A 17,816-nucleotide genomic window follows, 5' to 3' on the forward strand; every position below is an offset into this window, starting at 1 on the left:
GTTGCTCGATGGGTTAAGCACTGGGCAGCTGACCACAAAGTCTGTGGTTGAAACCCACTAGCTGCTCCACGGGAGGAAGATGGCGCTGTTTGATCCTGTCAAGATTTACAGCTTGAGAAACCCCAGGGTGCAGTTCTCCTGAGTCCTTGTAAGTCCTAGTCAACGGGACAACAGTGAGTCCCGTTTGATTGTCAGTTACACTCCCTCTATGTATTCTGCTAGAAGACATTTCCAACTCTACAATTCTTAAGGAACCATCAAACCAGCATTCACTTTGGAATCTAGGTCTTGAACACATTTGACACGTGAAAAGCACGTTGCAAATAAACTCAAAGCCTATATTCTCAAGGGAATGTGGTTTTCATTTTTTAATTACCAAAAAAGATACAGAAAGTAAAAATTGTACCCAGCTGTCATGAGATAAGGAGCACATATTTTTTCCCTTAGAAAGATAATTGATGGCAAATTCAATCCAATCCCCATGGCTGGGTTGCCTGGAGACATTCTTGACTTTATTATCACGTGCTTTCTCTTGACTCAGTATCTGGAAGCTTTATGGTTAAAAATGTCTATGGAGCACATGGCTGCTACCATGAGTAATGGCTTTCCCTTTCTTCTGGCTGCTTCTCTGAGTAGTTTATCATCACTTGTAGCAGCCTTTAAACACAATCTTATCATCTATCTTCATTTTCCCTTTCCTACTGTAATTCCCATTGTCTGCCACTAATTTTTGAATGTTAACCTATTTGGCTTAAGGGGGATTCTCAACCTCAATATTAGTATAAAAAAGAAAATCACATAAGAACATGGGAATTTTTTTTATAACAATCATTTGGAGATGTTGTTGGCAAATGAAATAGCATCCCAAATGGGAAGATAATATCCTTGTTAATCAAAAAACTATTTAAAAACTCAATTAACAGAACATTATGCTACATAATTAATCTTCATTGCATTTCACCGATTTCCTTTCCATCACACCCACAAAGTAGTTAATAAGCCTTTGCATTTTATTGCAATAATCAATAGGATAAATTTCATAATATAAAGCAAGCTAGCAATAGAGGATAATCGGATACTTTTTCCCTGCCTGAAATAATTAAGTAAAAAATCATCAGACCTCTCTTTTATTCTAAGAAGCATTGAAATGGAAGAGTACTTGAGTGAAACATAATCCTTAAACTGAAAATAAAGAAACTGAATCCATTGTAGTGTGGCTTCTAAGAAATCAAACCCAATGGGTGTATAAGTAGAGATATGAAGAAGGAGGAAAATGCTTGGAATTTGGGCGGGGGAACAGATTAATTGAGATCTGGTCATTCAAAGATAAGAGATGCTTGAGATCTTCCCATTCAAAGACGAGAGGTGCTAGAAAAACCCTAAGGTGACTGAGTCAGGATTATCATATTTTAGATTTGTATCTGGCTTTTTTGGATGGATTTTTGGTTCACATGGAGCAAAACATTTTGCCCATTCTTTATGATTAACATAAAACTTATTGTAAAGACATAGAAAATTAAGAATTTTTAAAATTTATAAATCATGATAAAACACATTCTCAAATTAACTACCATATATATACTGGGGTATAAGTCAATATGAATATCAGCTGAAGCACCTAATTTTACCACAAAAGCTCATAAAAATGTACTGCGTCCCCTTTTCCCCCACTATCATGATTCCAGTTCTACCTTAAAAATCTGGCTAGACCAGAGAATGTACACTGGAACAAAGGAACTGGAAACACAGGGAATCCAGGACAGCTAAAGCTCTGAGGACCAATAAGGAGAGTAGCAATACTAGGAGGGTAAGGAGAAGGTGAGGGAGAAAAGGGGAACCAATCACAATGATCTACATATAACCCCCTCCCTGGGGGACGGACAACAGAAAGGTGGGTGAAGGGAGACATCGGAAAGTGTAAGGCATAAAATTTTTTTATAAATTATCAAGGGTTTGCGAGGGAGGGGAAAAAACGAGGCGCTGATACCAAGGGCTCAGGTAGAAAGAAAATGTTTTGAGAATGATGATGGCAACAAATGTACAAATGTGCTTGACACAATGGATGGATGTATGGATTGTGATAGGAGTTGTATGAGCCCCCAATAAAATGATTAAAAACCCAAACCAAAATGGCTTATACATGAGTATATACGGTATAACGAATCTTTTTGTAAGGTTCATTATAATTATTTTTTTTCAAGTCTTTAAAATAAATGAATCATTTTTATTAATTCTGTTTCCTTCCAGTCTTTAAACTAATCACATTATATGTTGTTAAGTGCCATTGACTTGGCTCTGCCCCATAGCAAACCTCTGCACAACAGAAGGAGACACTGCACGATCCTGTGCCGGCCTCACCGTTGTTCCTGTGCCTGAGCCCATTGATGCAGCCACTGTGTCAATCCATCTTGTCGGGGGCCTTCCTCTGTCTCACGGCCCCTCCACTTTACCAAACAAGATAGCCTTCCCCAGGGACTGGTCTCTCCTGACTACATGTAACATGAAGTAAGTAACGTGAAGTCTTGCGATCCTTGCCTCTAAGGAGCTCTGTTATTATATACATAGTCTATATATTTGTTCACTTGACATATGAACATTTTTATTTTCCTTTTTCCCCTCTCAGTATTGAGGCTTGATGGAAAACACACCCATCATTTCATAATCAATATGGACAGTCTTCCTCGCAGGCTCACAGGCATAGACTCATTTTATGAGGGGCTTCAAAAAGCTGTGGAAAAATTCCATTGCCTTTTAATTCTATAAAATTCCACATGCTTTTGAAGTCTCCTCCTATTTGCTTGGGAGAAGGTGCACCAAGTTACTCACTGGTCATGAGCCATACATATATGATCGCATTCTGCTATCGGGCCTTCTGCTATCGGGCTATAAGAAGCAGAGGGGAGCTCCACTGTATAAAAACTTACTGAGATAATGTGTAATCCAGCTCTCTAGTCAACCTCTAACATATCCTCTCTTACCTATTTACATTAACTTCCTAGAATCCAGACAAGCCCTGGTGGTGTACTGGTTACATGTTGGGCTGCTAACTGCAAGGTCAGCAGTTCAAAACCACCAGCCACCCGCTGGAAAAAGACAAGGTTTCCTACTTAGTTACAGAAACCCACAGGGGCAGTTCTGTTCTGTCCTGTAAGGTTGCTATGAGTCAGAACCGACTTAAGGGCAGTGATAAAAACCAACAAAGAAATAGGAAAGCTATAGCAGAAGATAGTAAATAAACCATTCTTTGCTCAACTCTCTGGTTGGCACTCCTCTCTCTTCTCAATGAGTACTCCTAGCTTGGAACTTGATTGTGTCTGAGAGATGTGGCCTCTACCTTAGAACACAAAGGAGATTCAGGGCCTAAAGCTATCTATTCAGTTTGCCAAACTCACAGGGGCAACCTACAGAATTTCCTGAAACCTATTCCCAGAATCACATTCATTGGATCTGAAGACAGGAAGTCACATTCCAGAAACACCCAGAAGTGACTAGAGAGTCATACATTGGTTGTTTCTAAAAACAACAGTGACTATTTACCGAGAGCCTAATTTTTGGGATGGCAACATGCTTGGCATTTGTGAAGATTCTTGCTGATCTTTCACAACCTGTGCGGTCAGAAGAAACTGCCGGCAGAGAGGATGGAGTGTATCAGGCTGCATCTCTGACACTATCGAATGGGGACAGTCCCCCGCACATACCATTAGTAGACAGAAGAAAGTAGGCTGCATTCTGTTGTGGGAGCCATCTTATTTTATTGATTTTTTCTTCTATTTCTAAGCTCTTCAGGTAATCGAACTCGGGTTCATGGCTCTGGAATGTGCTGTAAACATTGTATTCACCCCTACGATGAACCTGGCTTTTACTCTGTAGGAAAGGAGGGAAACAAACAAGCACACAAGGTTAAACCATGGAAACCAACCGCCATTTCTCCAACCCTGTCCTTTTGACAGAGTGAGTAGGGGCCAGGTGGGCAGCCTGTGTCTGGGGCAATAGGGCAGGGCCATGGCATCCTAGTTCACGGTCCTCCAGAGCTGTTCCCCTCGGAACACGCTGAGCAGACACATCATACAATAGATGCTATAATGCATGCGAGCTCCAATATATACAGGGACTTCTGTATTCATGCATGGAATACCTAAGTATAATTTACGTAGGACAAAGTTTCAAAAATCAATATTCACAGGAGTTCTAACATTTTCTTTTTGTGCTCTGATAATTTGGGGACTTTCTTTGCTGGAGTTCACGTATCCATGCATCAATTCAGGACAAAGATGACAAAGTTGGATCACAGTGACCCTATAGGGCAGAGGAGAACTGCTTCTTAGGGCCCAAGACCGTCAATCTTTACAGAAGCAGATTGCCACATCTTTCTCCCATTGAGCAGGTGGTGGGTTTGAACCCTTGATCTTTTGGTTAGGAGTGCGATGCTTAACTCAATGCACCACCCAAATGCAAGTAGCACACACTAAATAAGCAATTGGGTTATTGCTGGTGGAGACCCCAGTCAAAAGAGAGGAGAAAGTGGAAAAGGAGAGAAAGGGGAGGGGGATTCCTTTTAGGTAGCTTAGGAGCTGATTACAGAGAGCTTCACAAATTCAAATACAGGCTTAGTAACCATTTGTTTCAAATGCTTCAGTTTTAACAAAAGACTCCATTTTTTTTAAGTCCTCTTTCTGAGAGGGTGTAGAACATTCAACTAAAATCTCCAATTCACCAATGGGCTGTGGTGCTGAGCCGTGGTGTTAATGCATCTGTGGGCACCGTGGCCCTGTGGGCAAACACTCTGGGGGTGTCTCTTGAGGATTCACCACCAAAAGGCTGGGGGCCAGGGGTTCTCACAGGGCTTTCTCTCTCAGCCTTCATGTCTCACTTCAGGACTCTTCATAAAAGCTAAAGGACTTACCAGCACGCTATCCATCCAAACGGACACTTATTTATTTTTATGGAACAAAAGCAGGCAGCTTTTGAAAGCATATCCCTCAACATTCCACTAATGAATTAGGCTTCCCAAACATTTCAATAAATTAAAATAGGTGAAATCTATAAATAGCTAACGGGAAAAAAAAGTGGAGCAGGGATAATACTGGCAACATGCTGCCTTTAGGTAATTTATGCTAAATAGCTCCTCCAGTTCCTCTTTATCATCACTGTGAACTTAATTGGATTGAAAAAATCAGAGAAGATTTGAAAACCAGTGTAAAGAGGACTTTTACTACTGACATATTTGGTGCTACCCTACTTCTTTGCAGGGAGAGTCAGGCCACCTGAACAATAAATGTATGAGTGTTGATTTGCCACCACCCGGATCAGACTGTCAAGTGTGTGCAGCATGTGCCAGACCAATTAGCACCAGGCAGCTCCGGAAAAGCAGGAAAAACTCCAGGTCACGAAGCGCTCTTCGTTCCTACTTGCCAACCATATTTTCATGTTTCCAGGGCCAAGGGAACAGGCTGGGTGCCTGATTTAGTGCTGAACACTTGCATTTGAATGGAACCCCAAGGGATTAGGATGCCCTTATAGAAATTAATTGCAAATAATGTGCAATTACCAAATCTATCACCTCTAAATGAGGCTTTCCTTTTTCTAGGGGAGGTGCCACACAAATGGCTTTGAGGCACAAAGCAAGCTTTAAATTGCTAAGGAAGCCTCTTGTGAAGTTGTCCTCTGGGTCTCCCCCTCCCCCCACCCACGCACCTTGCACCTTGAGCTTCCCTTATGCAATGTGGATCTCAGAGGTGGGCAGTGGCAGATGAGAGGGTCACCAGGACAGAGACCAGCCTGTGGGAAACTCCCGGGCCATTCCATGGAGGCCAAGGAAACCGGGTTGGGTCAGAATTCCATGCAGATATAACGGTAGCAGAGAGCAACCAATGTCACTTCTCTGAAAAAGTGAAGCAACCGCTAGCCTAATGAGAAAAATGGCTTTTTGAGAGCCCCGGAAAGTTCTTAACGAGTGCTCAACACTCTTTCTTGCTGAGCTCCTGGGTGGGAAGCTCCAGTCACTTACAAGGGGAGGGTGGTGTGTGTGTATGTGTGTGTGTGTGTGTGTGTGTGTGTGTGTGTGTGTGTGTGACTCCAGTCTTGTTTGGTAAGATCTATCTCACTCCCTTTAGTAGGCTGACCTATCATTTTCTTCTCTACTGAACCCACGCTGTCCTTTCCACATGTGTTGGCAAATAAAGAGAATACATGCATATTTCGCCCCCTACATTCCGGCAGTCCCTGAAACAAAAGGCAACTGACTGCATTTCAGCAGCAGGAGGACAAATCCCACTCTAAAGGGAGAGGTCAGACTCAACAAGCACCTCTGCATTGGCAGGTCCCATGAGAAGTGAAGTCGTTTTGAATGTGCAACACCCAGACTGGAAGAGATAAGGCCAGGCCAGAAAAGGCTCTATTTTCAGGTACTTTTATGAGCCACAATGTGGAACTGTTGATGTTAATGACTTTTTTTTTTGCAGGCTCCCCCCTCCCCTTAGTTTGCTGGCAGAGCAGCAAGGTTAAGGGCAACACAGGAGGATTAAGGAACAGTAGGAGGCCTCCTTTAAAAAGAGAAGAAAATAGGCATTTTGCATTCACCACCACTTACCTCCTGCTCTCGTTGAAATATTACAACCCGACCCCCCTTGTCCCCTGTCGCGAGCAATTCTCCCGTGTGGTTGAATTCTACCGTGGAGATAATGTCGGCTGCAGAGAAGAAGACAAAGGCATTTAAGTCGCTGCACACTTACTTGGGAAGGATAGATAATAGTCATACTTTTCTGTGCATTTAAAGGCTTAGGGCTTTGTCTCTGCAGAGGAATTTGCAAAGATTTTATGTTCTGTACTCCAAGTGGCACTTGGAAGCCTGCGTTTCTCAGATGGCCACATCTTATTGTGATCTGCTGGAGCTTCTGGAGAGAACAAAACGGTAAAAGCACCTTCAGACCCCTTTGTTCTGGGCAAAAACTACTGCATTTCTTGCTGGCTCGAATAAAGATAAAGATGGCAACTTATTCTCTTTGCAAAAAATTCTTTGCAAATTTCTACCAACAGCTTGCCCTTCACCCATTCTTGGCCATTTCTGCATCCCCTTTTCTTCTGCACCAAGAAATGCCTCCACCGCGGTCTCAGGGCTATTCAAAGGAGAGCCGAGGGTTGTGCTGACACAAGTTGGGCATACCTGGAGCTCAGACACTCAAGTTCAAGGAACGAAACACAAAGAAATCACAGGACAGGTTTCTGGGTCAGAAATTCAAGGGGAGGCCCCATGATGCTCCAGCCTGACTCAGGCACCCACCCTTGTCGTGTGAGGCCAGCACACCCCTCTGTGAGCCCAGCACACCCCTCTGTTGAATTGTAGCCGGGTGCCGGGAAAACAGGGTTGGGGGTCACTGGGGAGAGGGCAATTTGTACTCTGAATGTCTACTTGGAGCAAACGCACAGGCGCCAGGAACTGAGATCACAGATAATTGCTGAAGGAATGCCAGCCTGCCAAGTCTTTCTTCAACACTAGTTACCCCCAGAGAAGCATGGACAGGTAAATTACCTGTGATTGAATTTATTAGGGCTATTTTTAGAAAAATGTCAGAGGTTAATTCCCCTGCAATTATTCCTCTGCATGACTCCAACAATTGCTACTGAGAGTGCAAATGAGTTAAGAGAGAGAGAATGAGAGAGAGAGAGAGAGAGAGAGAGAGAGAGAGAGAGAGAGAGAGAGAAACGATGAGGATGGTTTTAGACAGAGGGGCATTCTGAAGAGTTTGTCTCAGGGAGGAAAGCAAAGGGGAAACAGTGAGGTGAGAAACAAAGGCAGTGGCCCCTGCAAAATTCAACCCTCTAACCTTACTTCAATATCATCATTCCAGGATTTTCTCTGAATGCGATTTATTCAGGTAAGTAGTGCATAATTGTCCACTTCATGTGTAAAGTATTCTTTTCCATATAGGAACGTGTTACCTGTGGCCGTACGTTTTGCAGGAGTAAAAAGAGCCAAGGGTGTGTCAGAGGCCCTCGCAGGCCAAGCACACTGAAGACAGTGTTCCACCTGTCTTGCTTTGGACTCTGAGATGATTAGCCCCGCCGGGTGGGCGGAGGGGAGGGCAAAGTTACATCCCACAGGAACTACATCTGTAGCATCAAGAAGCAAAGCAGACCAGGTGAGCCAAAAAGCTAGTGCTTCCCTTCAAGGGACAAATGGCTGTGGAGTTTCATGTGTTGCCAGATATCCTGATTTTTTTTCTGCAAGAAGCTAGAAATCTGGATTTTTATACAGATATTTATTACATTTTAAACATCGAGAATTACTTATTATTTTTAAGTGCCATACCATTAAGAAATTCACATAGTTTGAGGGTCACCAACAATAGTCTCAGGAATTTCTCCAGGATTTACCAGTGTAGTCTTTTATGTGAATTTGAGTTTGGTGAGATAGTTTTCTACCACTCCAACTGGGTCCTTCTTTTGTGTCTCTGCTCAGAGCGGCCAGTAGTGGTAGCAGGGCACTATCGAGTTCTTCTTGTCTCCCGCGGACCATTAGTCCTAAGGACTAACTCCTTCCTCGAGTCTTTATTTCCCTCCCCTCTCCTTTGCTCCAGATCGGAAGAGATCAATAACTGTATGGTACGTGCTTGCTCCTGAGCTTCTAAGAACTCAGACACCAGCACAAAATTATGATATGGAACAGGATCTTCAGGAACCATGGCAATTAACCTAGGAGTCCATGAAGATTACGGGCCTTGGCCTGCAAGCCCGACTCATTCAGTCCCATGAGGTGTCTGGATACGTCTAAGAAGCTTCTACAACTGTGCTATGCTCTCTATTATAGATACAGATCTTTATATGTAGCACATACGAATGTCCCCAGAAATACCTTAATATTCATATGTATGTGCTCCCGTACGTCTCCCCACCTTTTCATAGCGTACACATCTACCCATGTAACCACGCATACATTTTTTGTTATTACTGTTGCTGCAAAACTGTATATATTAGTCATCCGAGTTCTCTACTTCCCTTTGTTTCTCAAGTCCTATCATTCTTTATGTTTTCTCTCTCTCAAGAAGCTTGTAAGAGAAAGGGGAGGAGCACGGCAGGATTCTAAAATCTCTTCGTCTTCTTGTCAAGTCTTTACATTTATTTTAGTCCAGTTAGTCATTTGGGCTGTGCAGTGGTTTACACATTGGCCTGAGATCCACAGGGTCGGTAGTTCAAAACCACCAGCAGCTCCCTCGGGAGAAAGACTGGGATTTCTACTCCTGTAAACAGTTACAGTCTCAAAAATACACAGGGGTTGCTAAGAGTTCGCATTGACTTGATGGCAATGAGTTTGATTTTGGTTTGAAGTCTGTTGGGCTACTGAGATAAAGTCAATTAACAAGGCCCTTCTACCTCTAATACTTTCCATGTGATGTATTATAATTGCTCACTGCTATGCCTGTGGTTAGAATCCAGTTTTGGAGGGCGTTCTCAGCTATGCTAATGGGCAGGATCGAGATCAAGGTGGCATGTATTCTGAGTCTCTACTGTACTAGAAAATGTGAACCAAGTGACCACTCGGTTTCCTTGAGGATGTGGTCTGATGGAAGACAAAAAAAATCACACCTCCATTAGAGCTACGCCTCTGCTTGTCAGAGTCATCTCAGAAACCAAAAGGGAAATCCCAGAACCCTTGTGAAGGAAGAGCCACCAGAGGCTGTGGCACAGAGCAAGGCAGCCAGGCCAAGACTAGATGCTGTGGCAAGGAGGCCGGGAGACAGACGTAGGACCAGCATTGAGGCCGTGAGGCAGAGCAGCAGGCTCCCTTCCTGGTCTACGGAGGCAGAAGCTAAGAACCCATGTGGGTGAGAGGCTGAGAACCAGAGAGGTAGACTTGGCTGCTGGCTGAGGAGAGGCCCTGCTGTGAACCAGTGGCTGTACCCTTACAGTTTACTGATCCCGACTGGTGGTAACCTGTTAATTTTCCTAATAAGCCCCCATGATTGTGCATTTTGTCTGTGAGCTCCGCAGGCGCTGCAACAACTACAGCGCCCAATAGAAAAGCAGAGTGTTAGGAAGGAGTGGTCGGTGTCAGAATGTCTGATTTCTGCCTTGTGGCCACAGTCCTCAAGCAGACGAGGCGATGGATTTTCCTTCTCCCTTGTGTAGCAACGAGAATAATCTTATGGTTGGGGTGTGTGTGTGTCATCACAAGATGAAACTGTATGAAAGGGTCGCGGCATTAGGAAGGTTGAGAACCACTGCTCGAGAGGGTCACGATGAGTCAGCATCACCCCGAGCAGTGGATTTGGGGGTGGTATCGTCATTAAGCAGCAGCCGTGTGGTTCAGCTATGGCCCCCGCACTGTTTTTACAGCTTTCTATTAGATTGTGTACATTTAGCTATTGTCTACCTCCCCTGAGAGCGTATGCCTCTGCAGCTCAAGTTAATATCTATTTGGAACTTTCTTGCCTGAGTCATTTATCATTCCTAAGCCAGTAGGTGCAACTAGACTACCTTACTGCCCCATCCATCTCCGCATATTTTTATCTATGACTGCTTAATAATTGATGCAAAACTCATGAATCACCTCGCATTCCAATTTCAAGACACTGGAACTTCTGACATAAACACTCTGTGTCTGCAATATGCCCTTTGGTAGAAAATATACACTACTCAAGACAAAATAATTGTGTGAATATAGAAAGATGCAGTAACAATAATAATAAACTAACAAATCTAGAGATGGCAACTTCACTGGAAATCAAAGTTAGGAGCAATCAACTCATCCAGTTCAATGTAAGTTTGGCCTTTGGGGTCTACTTTGGGGTCTACATGAGATTTCGTGAATCACACCGTTGAACAGGAAACGATGTGAACTTGAACACTTTTTCTCTTTTACATATTCATAGATTAAAATGCACACCGACTAAAAATAAAATATCAAACGTGTTTTTAAAGCCCTCAAACCCAGAAATAGTTATGGAGGTCAAATGTAGTTAAAATATTTTTTAAGAAAACCTGGGAGCTGTGACACTCGCCCTATTCCACATGTATTTGTGCTGACTTAATTCCACTGGTGGCCTGGTAACCTCTTTTCCACTTCACTGGGCCCTCGGAAGAGAACCCCTCCTTCTTTACATCAATCTTGGCATACTCCAAAGGTTCCACACAGCAACTTCATACACAATGTCTCCATTTACCTGAACCATAAAAACTAACTTGGCAATTATGATTCGTGTAAGGTTGAAGAGAACTGGGGTGGGCAGTGGGGCATCTCCCAGTTTATGCCATGGCTTCTGCATTGCACCTCTCTAGAACCTAGCTTGGTGTCCCTGGGTAGTGTAAATGGTTGAGTGACTGTCCACTGACTGGAAGACTGGCAGACTGGCAGGTGGAACCCACCCAGAGAACTTTGTCTTTTTTTTGAAGACAAGCCTGGTTTTCTGCTCCTGAAAGGTCTAAACCAAAAATAAATAGATCAATGAAATCCCAAACACCGGCTAAATCGATTACAACTCATAATGACCCTCGTGGGCAGAACAGGATTGCCCTATTGATTTCCAAGGCCATAAATCTTTAGGGAAGCAGACTGCCACATCTTCCGCCACGTGCCGCTGGTGCGTTCACACCGCTGACCTATAGGTTAGCAGCTGAGTCCTTAACACCGCAGCACCAGGCTCCTCCGGAAAGGTCACAGCCTTGAAACCCATCAAACAATTCTTACTCTGGGCACAGGCAGCGCTGGGTGTGGAGGTGGACTCTGGAGTACGATATGGGGTGATGCCGGGCCACAGAGACCCGGCACCAATTGACTTCATGGCAACTTGAAACAACGAGGCTCGAGGACCAGACCAGGGGAGGAAACAGACCGTCAAGTGGCAGGCTGACTTTGTTGGTAAAAGCATGACTGCTGAGACTTGAGAGGATTTAAAACCAAATCCTCCTGATGGAGCAAGATCTTACTGACCAGGCCAATCACATCGGCCTCGTAACATCAGTCATGAGGACTGAAATGAGCGAGTAATGCAATTTAGCCTTCAAAATCCATTCAATGCTTTATCTCTCATCCAAGAAACATTCGGCAAATAATAATATAAAGCCGTTTATCCTACTTGTGTCAGCTGACCCGTTCTCTCTCCATAGCCTATACTTGGCTTTATTCATGGGCATTAAGTCAGTTCTAGGCTCCGTTTTCTGTTTCTTTAGCTAGGACGAGGACATCAGCAAGGATGAGAAGTAGATTTCAGAGCAGATGACAATGATGAAATGGTAGTAGTTGCCAGAAGGTTTTTGTTGGGGGTGGGGGTCACTTGTAGGCTGAGATGCTCTGACTAATTGGCACTGGGCCCTGCAGCAGGGAAAGATGGCAGGTGCATTCTCTTCTTGTCATCCCTGCCTAGGGGCTGCTAGATAGATTAGCAAGTGGCAATGAATTTGTAGATCATTAAACAAACAAGAGGACTCACAGGTTTCTCAGTGGGAGTTATTAATTACTCCTTCCATCTACATTAAGGGTCACTGTTGGGTAAGCACTGGCTTACTGAGCCCAAGGTTGGAAGTTCAAACCCACCAGCTATTTGGTGGAAGAAAGGCAAGGCTATCTACTCCTGAAATGATTTCTCAATGCTGACTCAGCCACCTGCTATGGGTTTCCAGGTCTGGACCTGTTTATGTGGTTAGGAAGCCCAGTCTTTCTGCAAGGTGCTGCTGGTGGTTTCAAACTGCTGACCATGCCACCACCAGGGTCTGTAATGATTTAAAGCCTCATAAACCCTACAGAGCAGTGGTTCTCAACCTGTGTGTCGAGACCAAATTGGGGGTGGAATGACCCTTTCACAGGGGTCGCCAGATTCCTAACAGTAGCAAAATGACATTTATGAAGCAGCAATGAAAATAATTTTGTGGTGGTGGGGGGTGTCACCACAAGATGAAACTGTATGAAAGGGTCGCGGCATGAGGAAGGTTGAGAACCTCTGCTCGAGAGGGTCACGGAGTCAGCATCACCCAGAGCAGTGGATTTGGGTGTGTGGTCCTCATTAAGCAGCAGCCGTGTGGCTCTCCATTCGGCGGCTGACTGCAGGGTTAGCAGAAACCACGAGCTGCTGCGAGGGAAGCTGACACTTTCTGTCCCCATCAATGCTCACAGCCTTGACAGTGCAGGGACCCTGATGCACTTTCCTCTGTGGTCTCTGTGAGCTAGACTGGACTCAAGGGCGGCGAGTCTTTTGGGGTTTGGGTTTAAAGAATCCACCTTAAGCGGTGGACTCTTTTGGGGGCCCTGGTTCACAGTCCAAACCCAGCATTCATTTTCTCTGGGATGATTTTTTTTGGTAAGTTTTAATAGCTGAAATCATGCATTGGAGCATATTCTCCACCAAAGTAGCGGGAAGAAGAGAGTCCGGTTATGAGCCAACCACAACAAGATAAACTCATTGCTGCTATGAGACTCTACCAAATGGTCCTCTTGCTGAAAGATGTTAAAATAGGTGTAAATTTTTTTTAAAAAGCAATCAGTAAGACAATATGTGTCTTATGATCACATTTTGTTAGGGTATTTTTATTTTAAAAATGCATCTTATCTAACTGGTAAAGCAGCACACACTTATTAAAAATGGGGTGTAGAATTGAGGATAATGTCGTTAGTTTTCTTACAGTATTTCTCAAATTTTCCTCTATTTTCTATGTTTTAAACTGGAACCACAAATATGTGAACAATTTTTTAACTTGTAAATTATTTTAGCTGTTTCAAGCAGAATAAGAGGTTTTAGAATTTGTCTCAGGGATGTTGAAAACTTTAGAAATTAATTTAATAACACATAGGAAAATTAAGATTTTGTAGTGTACAGGTCTATGGATTATCGGTGTATATCTACCACCCAAATCATTTGACGGGAGTAGTCCAGTACTCCTAAAGAGTTCCTTCATGCTGCCTCATTGTAGTAAGTCATTTTTTTAATAAAAGAGTAAATTAAGGAAATAAAATGGGTGTGCAGCTATTACGCTTTTAAAGTCTAAAATGTTGTAGAAATAAAGAAGTTAGTACTACTAGTGTCTGTAGTTATGACATAACTCAATTTGAGATCATTAATCATTTTTCACTGCATGCAGAGTCAAAGATTTTTTAAAAATCTGATTGCTTAACTAGTTACTCTATAGAATCATGCTATTAATTGAAGATTTATATCGATAAAAGACTGATATTGATGGGTACCGGTGTCACAAACTAGGTTTAAGCAAGAGATTTCTGCAAATTAGGTTTCTGCAAACAAGGTTTCGGCAAGAGGTCTTCCGCCAGATAACTTCCACCTTTCATTTCTGCCCCTCAGTCATTCAGCTTGGCATTTCAAGGTGACAGAAAAGTAACATATTGAGGCGTGCCAGCAAATAAATGGACTAGATTTTGATTACGAACTCCAATCAGCTGGCAGAGGTGCCTTTTGAGAAGACTTCTGAGGTCCTAACTGGGTTTGGTGAGGGAAGTTCTGACATCAGTTACGGGCTGCCAGGGTGTAGGAAGAATGAGAACACGCGCTACGTCCCTGCTATCCCTTGTCATTCTGTGCATGAGATACACGTTCTGTCTGAGCCCCGCTCAATGCATGTGCTGCCAGACGCCTGTGTCTACTATCTGGTTAGGGATTCTCTTTCTTTCCTGTGAGCAGGAATCACTGTGCATCCTGGTTTTGACTCTAAACGGTGCTGGTCTTCTTCACACACGGATAAAAGGCAGGTACAAGTTTCCAATAGTCACATTCTCCATACCTCACCAACGGTCATTTCCTGTTTATTGACAAGCAATTCTAGAAGGTGGCACTATTTAAATGTCAGCCTGCCTCTCTAGGTCATGTTCATGAAGCGTAAGGAGAGGCTGCAAAGCAGAGGATGCAAAAGCCAAGTGTTTACTTCCCAGACTCCCTTTGACGAGTGACAGCCATGTAGGCCTGATTTGCTCAGTGAGACCCAGGAAAAGGGGGTGTGTATGTAGGGGGGAGGGGGAGAATGTTGGACAGATTCTATGATATAATTTTCCTCTTGAATAAAAGGACAGAAGTAACTGAGGAGAGGCCTTCTGGCTGCATTGATTACGCTTTGCTTCCTGCCTCCGTATGTGGTCATATGTGGGTAGGATTTCTGAAGCTGAGGTGGTCATAATATGATCATGAGGTGACACGCCTGAGGACAGAAAGCCAAGAGGCTGAGGATGACAGATGGAAGATGGGAATAATTCCCTCGATACCAGCAATGAGCTGTAAAAACCTACCTTAGGAAAGATGAGGTCTGGATTTGTCCAAGAGTTGACCTCTGGTTAAATCACAGGGTTTGCTACTTGCAGCCAGATGCATGCTAATAGATCGATCTTTGCTGTCTTCTTAGCACTTTTCACAGGGCCACATTTTTAACATATATGCAAAATGGGAGACATGGACTCTGGTCCTCCACCCTCCCTGTACAAACTGTCCTATCGTGGTTTCATTCTATCGTAAAATCCATTTTCCTTCCCACTTGCCTGGTTCCCAGTATTGGGATATTGGTTGCCCCTCTTTCTCCTGCTGTGGAAATGAAACATTATCTTTCAACCATTCAAATGTGAAAGCAGCTTACTGGGTAAGAATGCCAACTCCAATTTATTCATGGTGTCCATCATAAAATTATGACTTCAAAGGGACCTAGCCACGCCCTCTTTAGGAGCCAAGCTCTTCCTGATAATAGGCAGGAAGCCCACCATGCTCGCTGAGCTGTGAACATCCAGATGGTGGGAAGCAGGTGAGCAATGAATGCCATGCTGTTTCCATTAAATGCACACAACTTCTGCACACTGACCAAATCCCCAGCACGGTCCAGGCACATGTGAGTTGTTGGAGGTTGCTTTAAATTCACAATAATTTCTAGCAGAAAGCAAAAAGAGAGAGAATTTGCCTGTAGCTGGAACAAAACTTGTCCTGGGGGCAAGAGTCTAAATGTTAGAAGTCCTCTAAGTACAGAAAAATCCAGTAGGAAACTTGGAGCAGCCCAGACTTGCCTACACGCCTGTGCGGCTCCTAGTGGAATCTGCTGCCAAGGTGTCTACCATCTGTTACCCATTCTTTCAAAAAGCGGAGGGGCAATTAGCTGCTCCGATGATGCAAACGCTGTCAAATTCCCACCGAACACGGAGATCTATTATCTGCACACTGTGCAGCATCTACATCCGACTCCAAAGTCCGTGGGGCAGCAGGTCCCCAGTGAGGAGCTCATGGCCTCTGTCGGGAAGAGAAGTGCTTTGGCAGCATGGCACCACCCACACACCCGTAACACGGCACCTCTTAAGTACTCCTTTGGTCTGTCATTTCGTTGAGCCACAATGCCAGTGTGTGTGGAAGACAGACACCAGCCTTGTGGGAGGTTCAACTTCTCCGTGCTTGTCGGTTGGCTTACATATCACTAGACTGCTCTCAAAACTAGAACAGGGCCCTTATCGTGAAGCCTCAGTGCTTCCCAAAGGCATCCCTGGGGGGGGGGGGGGCGGTGTCAAACAAGCATTTGGAAAAGGCGGACGGTCCACTTTGGAAAGACCATGGCCTTTGGAAGCTCTACGGAACACAATTCTATTCTAATCCATATGGGGTAGCCATGAGTCAGAACTGGTTTCATGGCAACTGGTCTTGTTTCTCATGCTTCTCCTTCATCCCAGCTATCAGGCCTTATCATCGCCATTTATCACAATGTAATCAAATCCTTTTAAAAGCTTGTGTCCATCTCTACACCATAAACTCTAGAAAGGGTTTCTCATTGAACCTCCGTGCTTAGCTGAGTGTGTTAGCAAATAACAGATGGTTCTTAATATTTTTTCTTTAATGGAACATTGACTGGGAGCCAAAATGAAAGTGGACACCTTATATAAGGAGTGGGCATTTGCAGGACAACGACATCCCCTCAGCAATTATCAAAGAATAAAATATTTGTGCTTGATGTTACAAAAAGAAAAAGGAAAGGGAAATTGGAGGGTCTAAAGGGAGAGGAAATTCTTATTGGAAGAGTGAGTATTACATGATTTTAGAACAAGACAGACTAATCAGTAAAGACCAAGTTTTACCTGAAAAAACCCTTGCGGTGTTGACTGGGAGTTAGGGATGCTATGAAACAGAGGCTGAGCGAAACACCCAGTTCTGTTTTTCATAGAGGACACCTAGAGGGCTTGGAGATTAAGTAAAAGAATAGAAAGAGACTTCGAGCACTAGGACCGGAATGGACAACCCCTGCTTACTGGGCATCTGCTCTGTGCATGTTGTCAACCAGGGAGCAGGGATATATTACTAAGCAAACCAGACCTGGCCTCTGCCCTCAGGGAGCATTCAACCTGGAAGATCACAAAGCAGTAGTAGAATGGGAGAGGGGCAAAACATTGCCAGAGAGACTGTCAGCCTCTTCCAGTAATGGTCATAGTTCTGACTGAGAGGCAACAAGGAAGGTGCTGCAGGAATGTGCGCATGCCCCCGGATCTCTTTATTCAGACAACCTCTTGCATTTCTCTAGAGGACAGGCTGAACATTAAATGCAGCGGGTCCTTCTTCTGTCCAAAGTCAGAAGGGATTAAAGTAAAGAATAAAGATGATGGCAGGAGAGGATTTGGATTATTTCCTCCTAAAACACTAGATGTCTGTGTGAAACAATAAAAATGCCAACAGTTCACCAGGACCTATGCTAGGATGGATTTTTCAATAGTTTTAAGAAAAAAGGGAAGTATTAGAGCCAAATGTGCCAAGTACAATTCTGTGGATCACTTTGTATTTCTCTTTATCTGTTTGCCTGTCCTTCTAAGAGTTGTAGTGTTGAATATTATGAAACGTAATGCTCTTTGGAATCATATGTACATGTTA

The 17,816-nt window shown here is 43.8% G+C and overlaps 1 protein-coding gene across 1 annotated transcript in view; it reads right to left on the reverse strand.

The window, feature by feature from the left end:
• PPP2R2B (protein phosphatase 2 regulatory subunit Bbeta) overlaps positions 1 to 17,816 on the reverse strand; it is a 342,103-nt gene that overhangs the window by 135,934 nt on the left and 188,353 nt on the right. The window contains exons 2-3 of the mRNA XM_075543149.1: positions 6,590 to 6,687; positions 3,699 to 3,864 (exon numbers count right to left, since the gene is read on the reverse strand). Of these exons, the coding sequence (XP_075399264.1) occupies positions 3,699 to 3,864; positions 6,590 to 6,687 (264 nt within the window). The remainder of the gene's footprint in view (positions 1 to 3,698; positions 3,865 to 6,589; positions 6,688 to 17,816) is intronic.

This window comes from Tenrec ecaudatus, chromosome 2 (assembly GCF_050624435.1).
Source record: "Tenrec ecaudatus isolate mTenEca1 chromosome 2, mTenEca1.hap1, whole genome shotgun sequence".
Taxonomy (NCBI): Eukaryota; Metazoa; Chordata; class Mammalia; order Afrosoricida; family Tenrecidae; genus Tenrec; species Tenrec ecaudatus.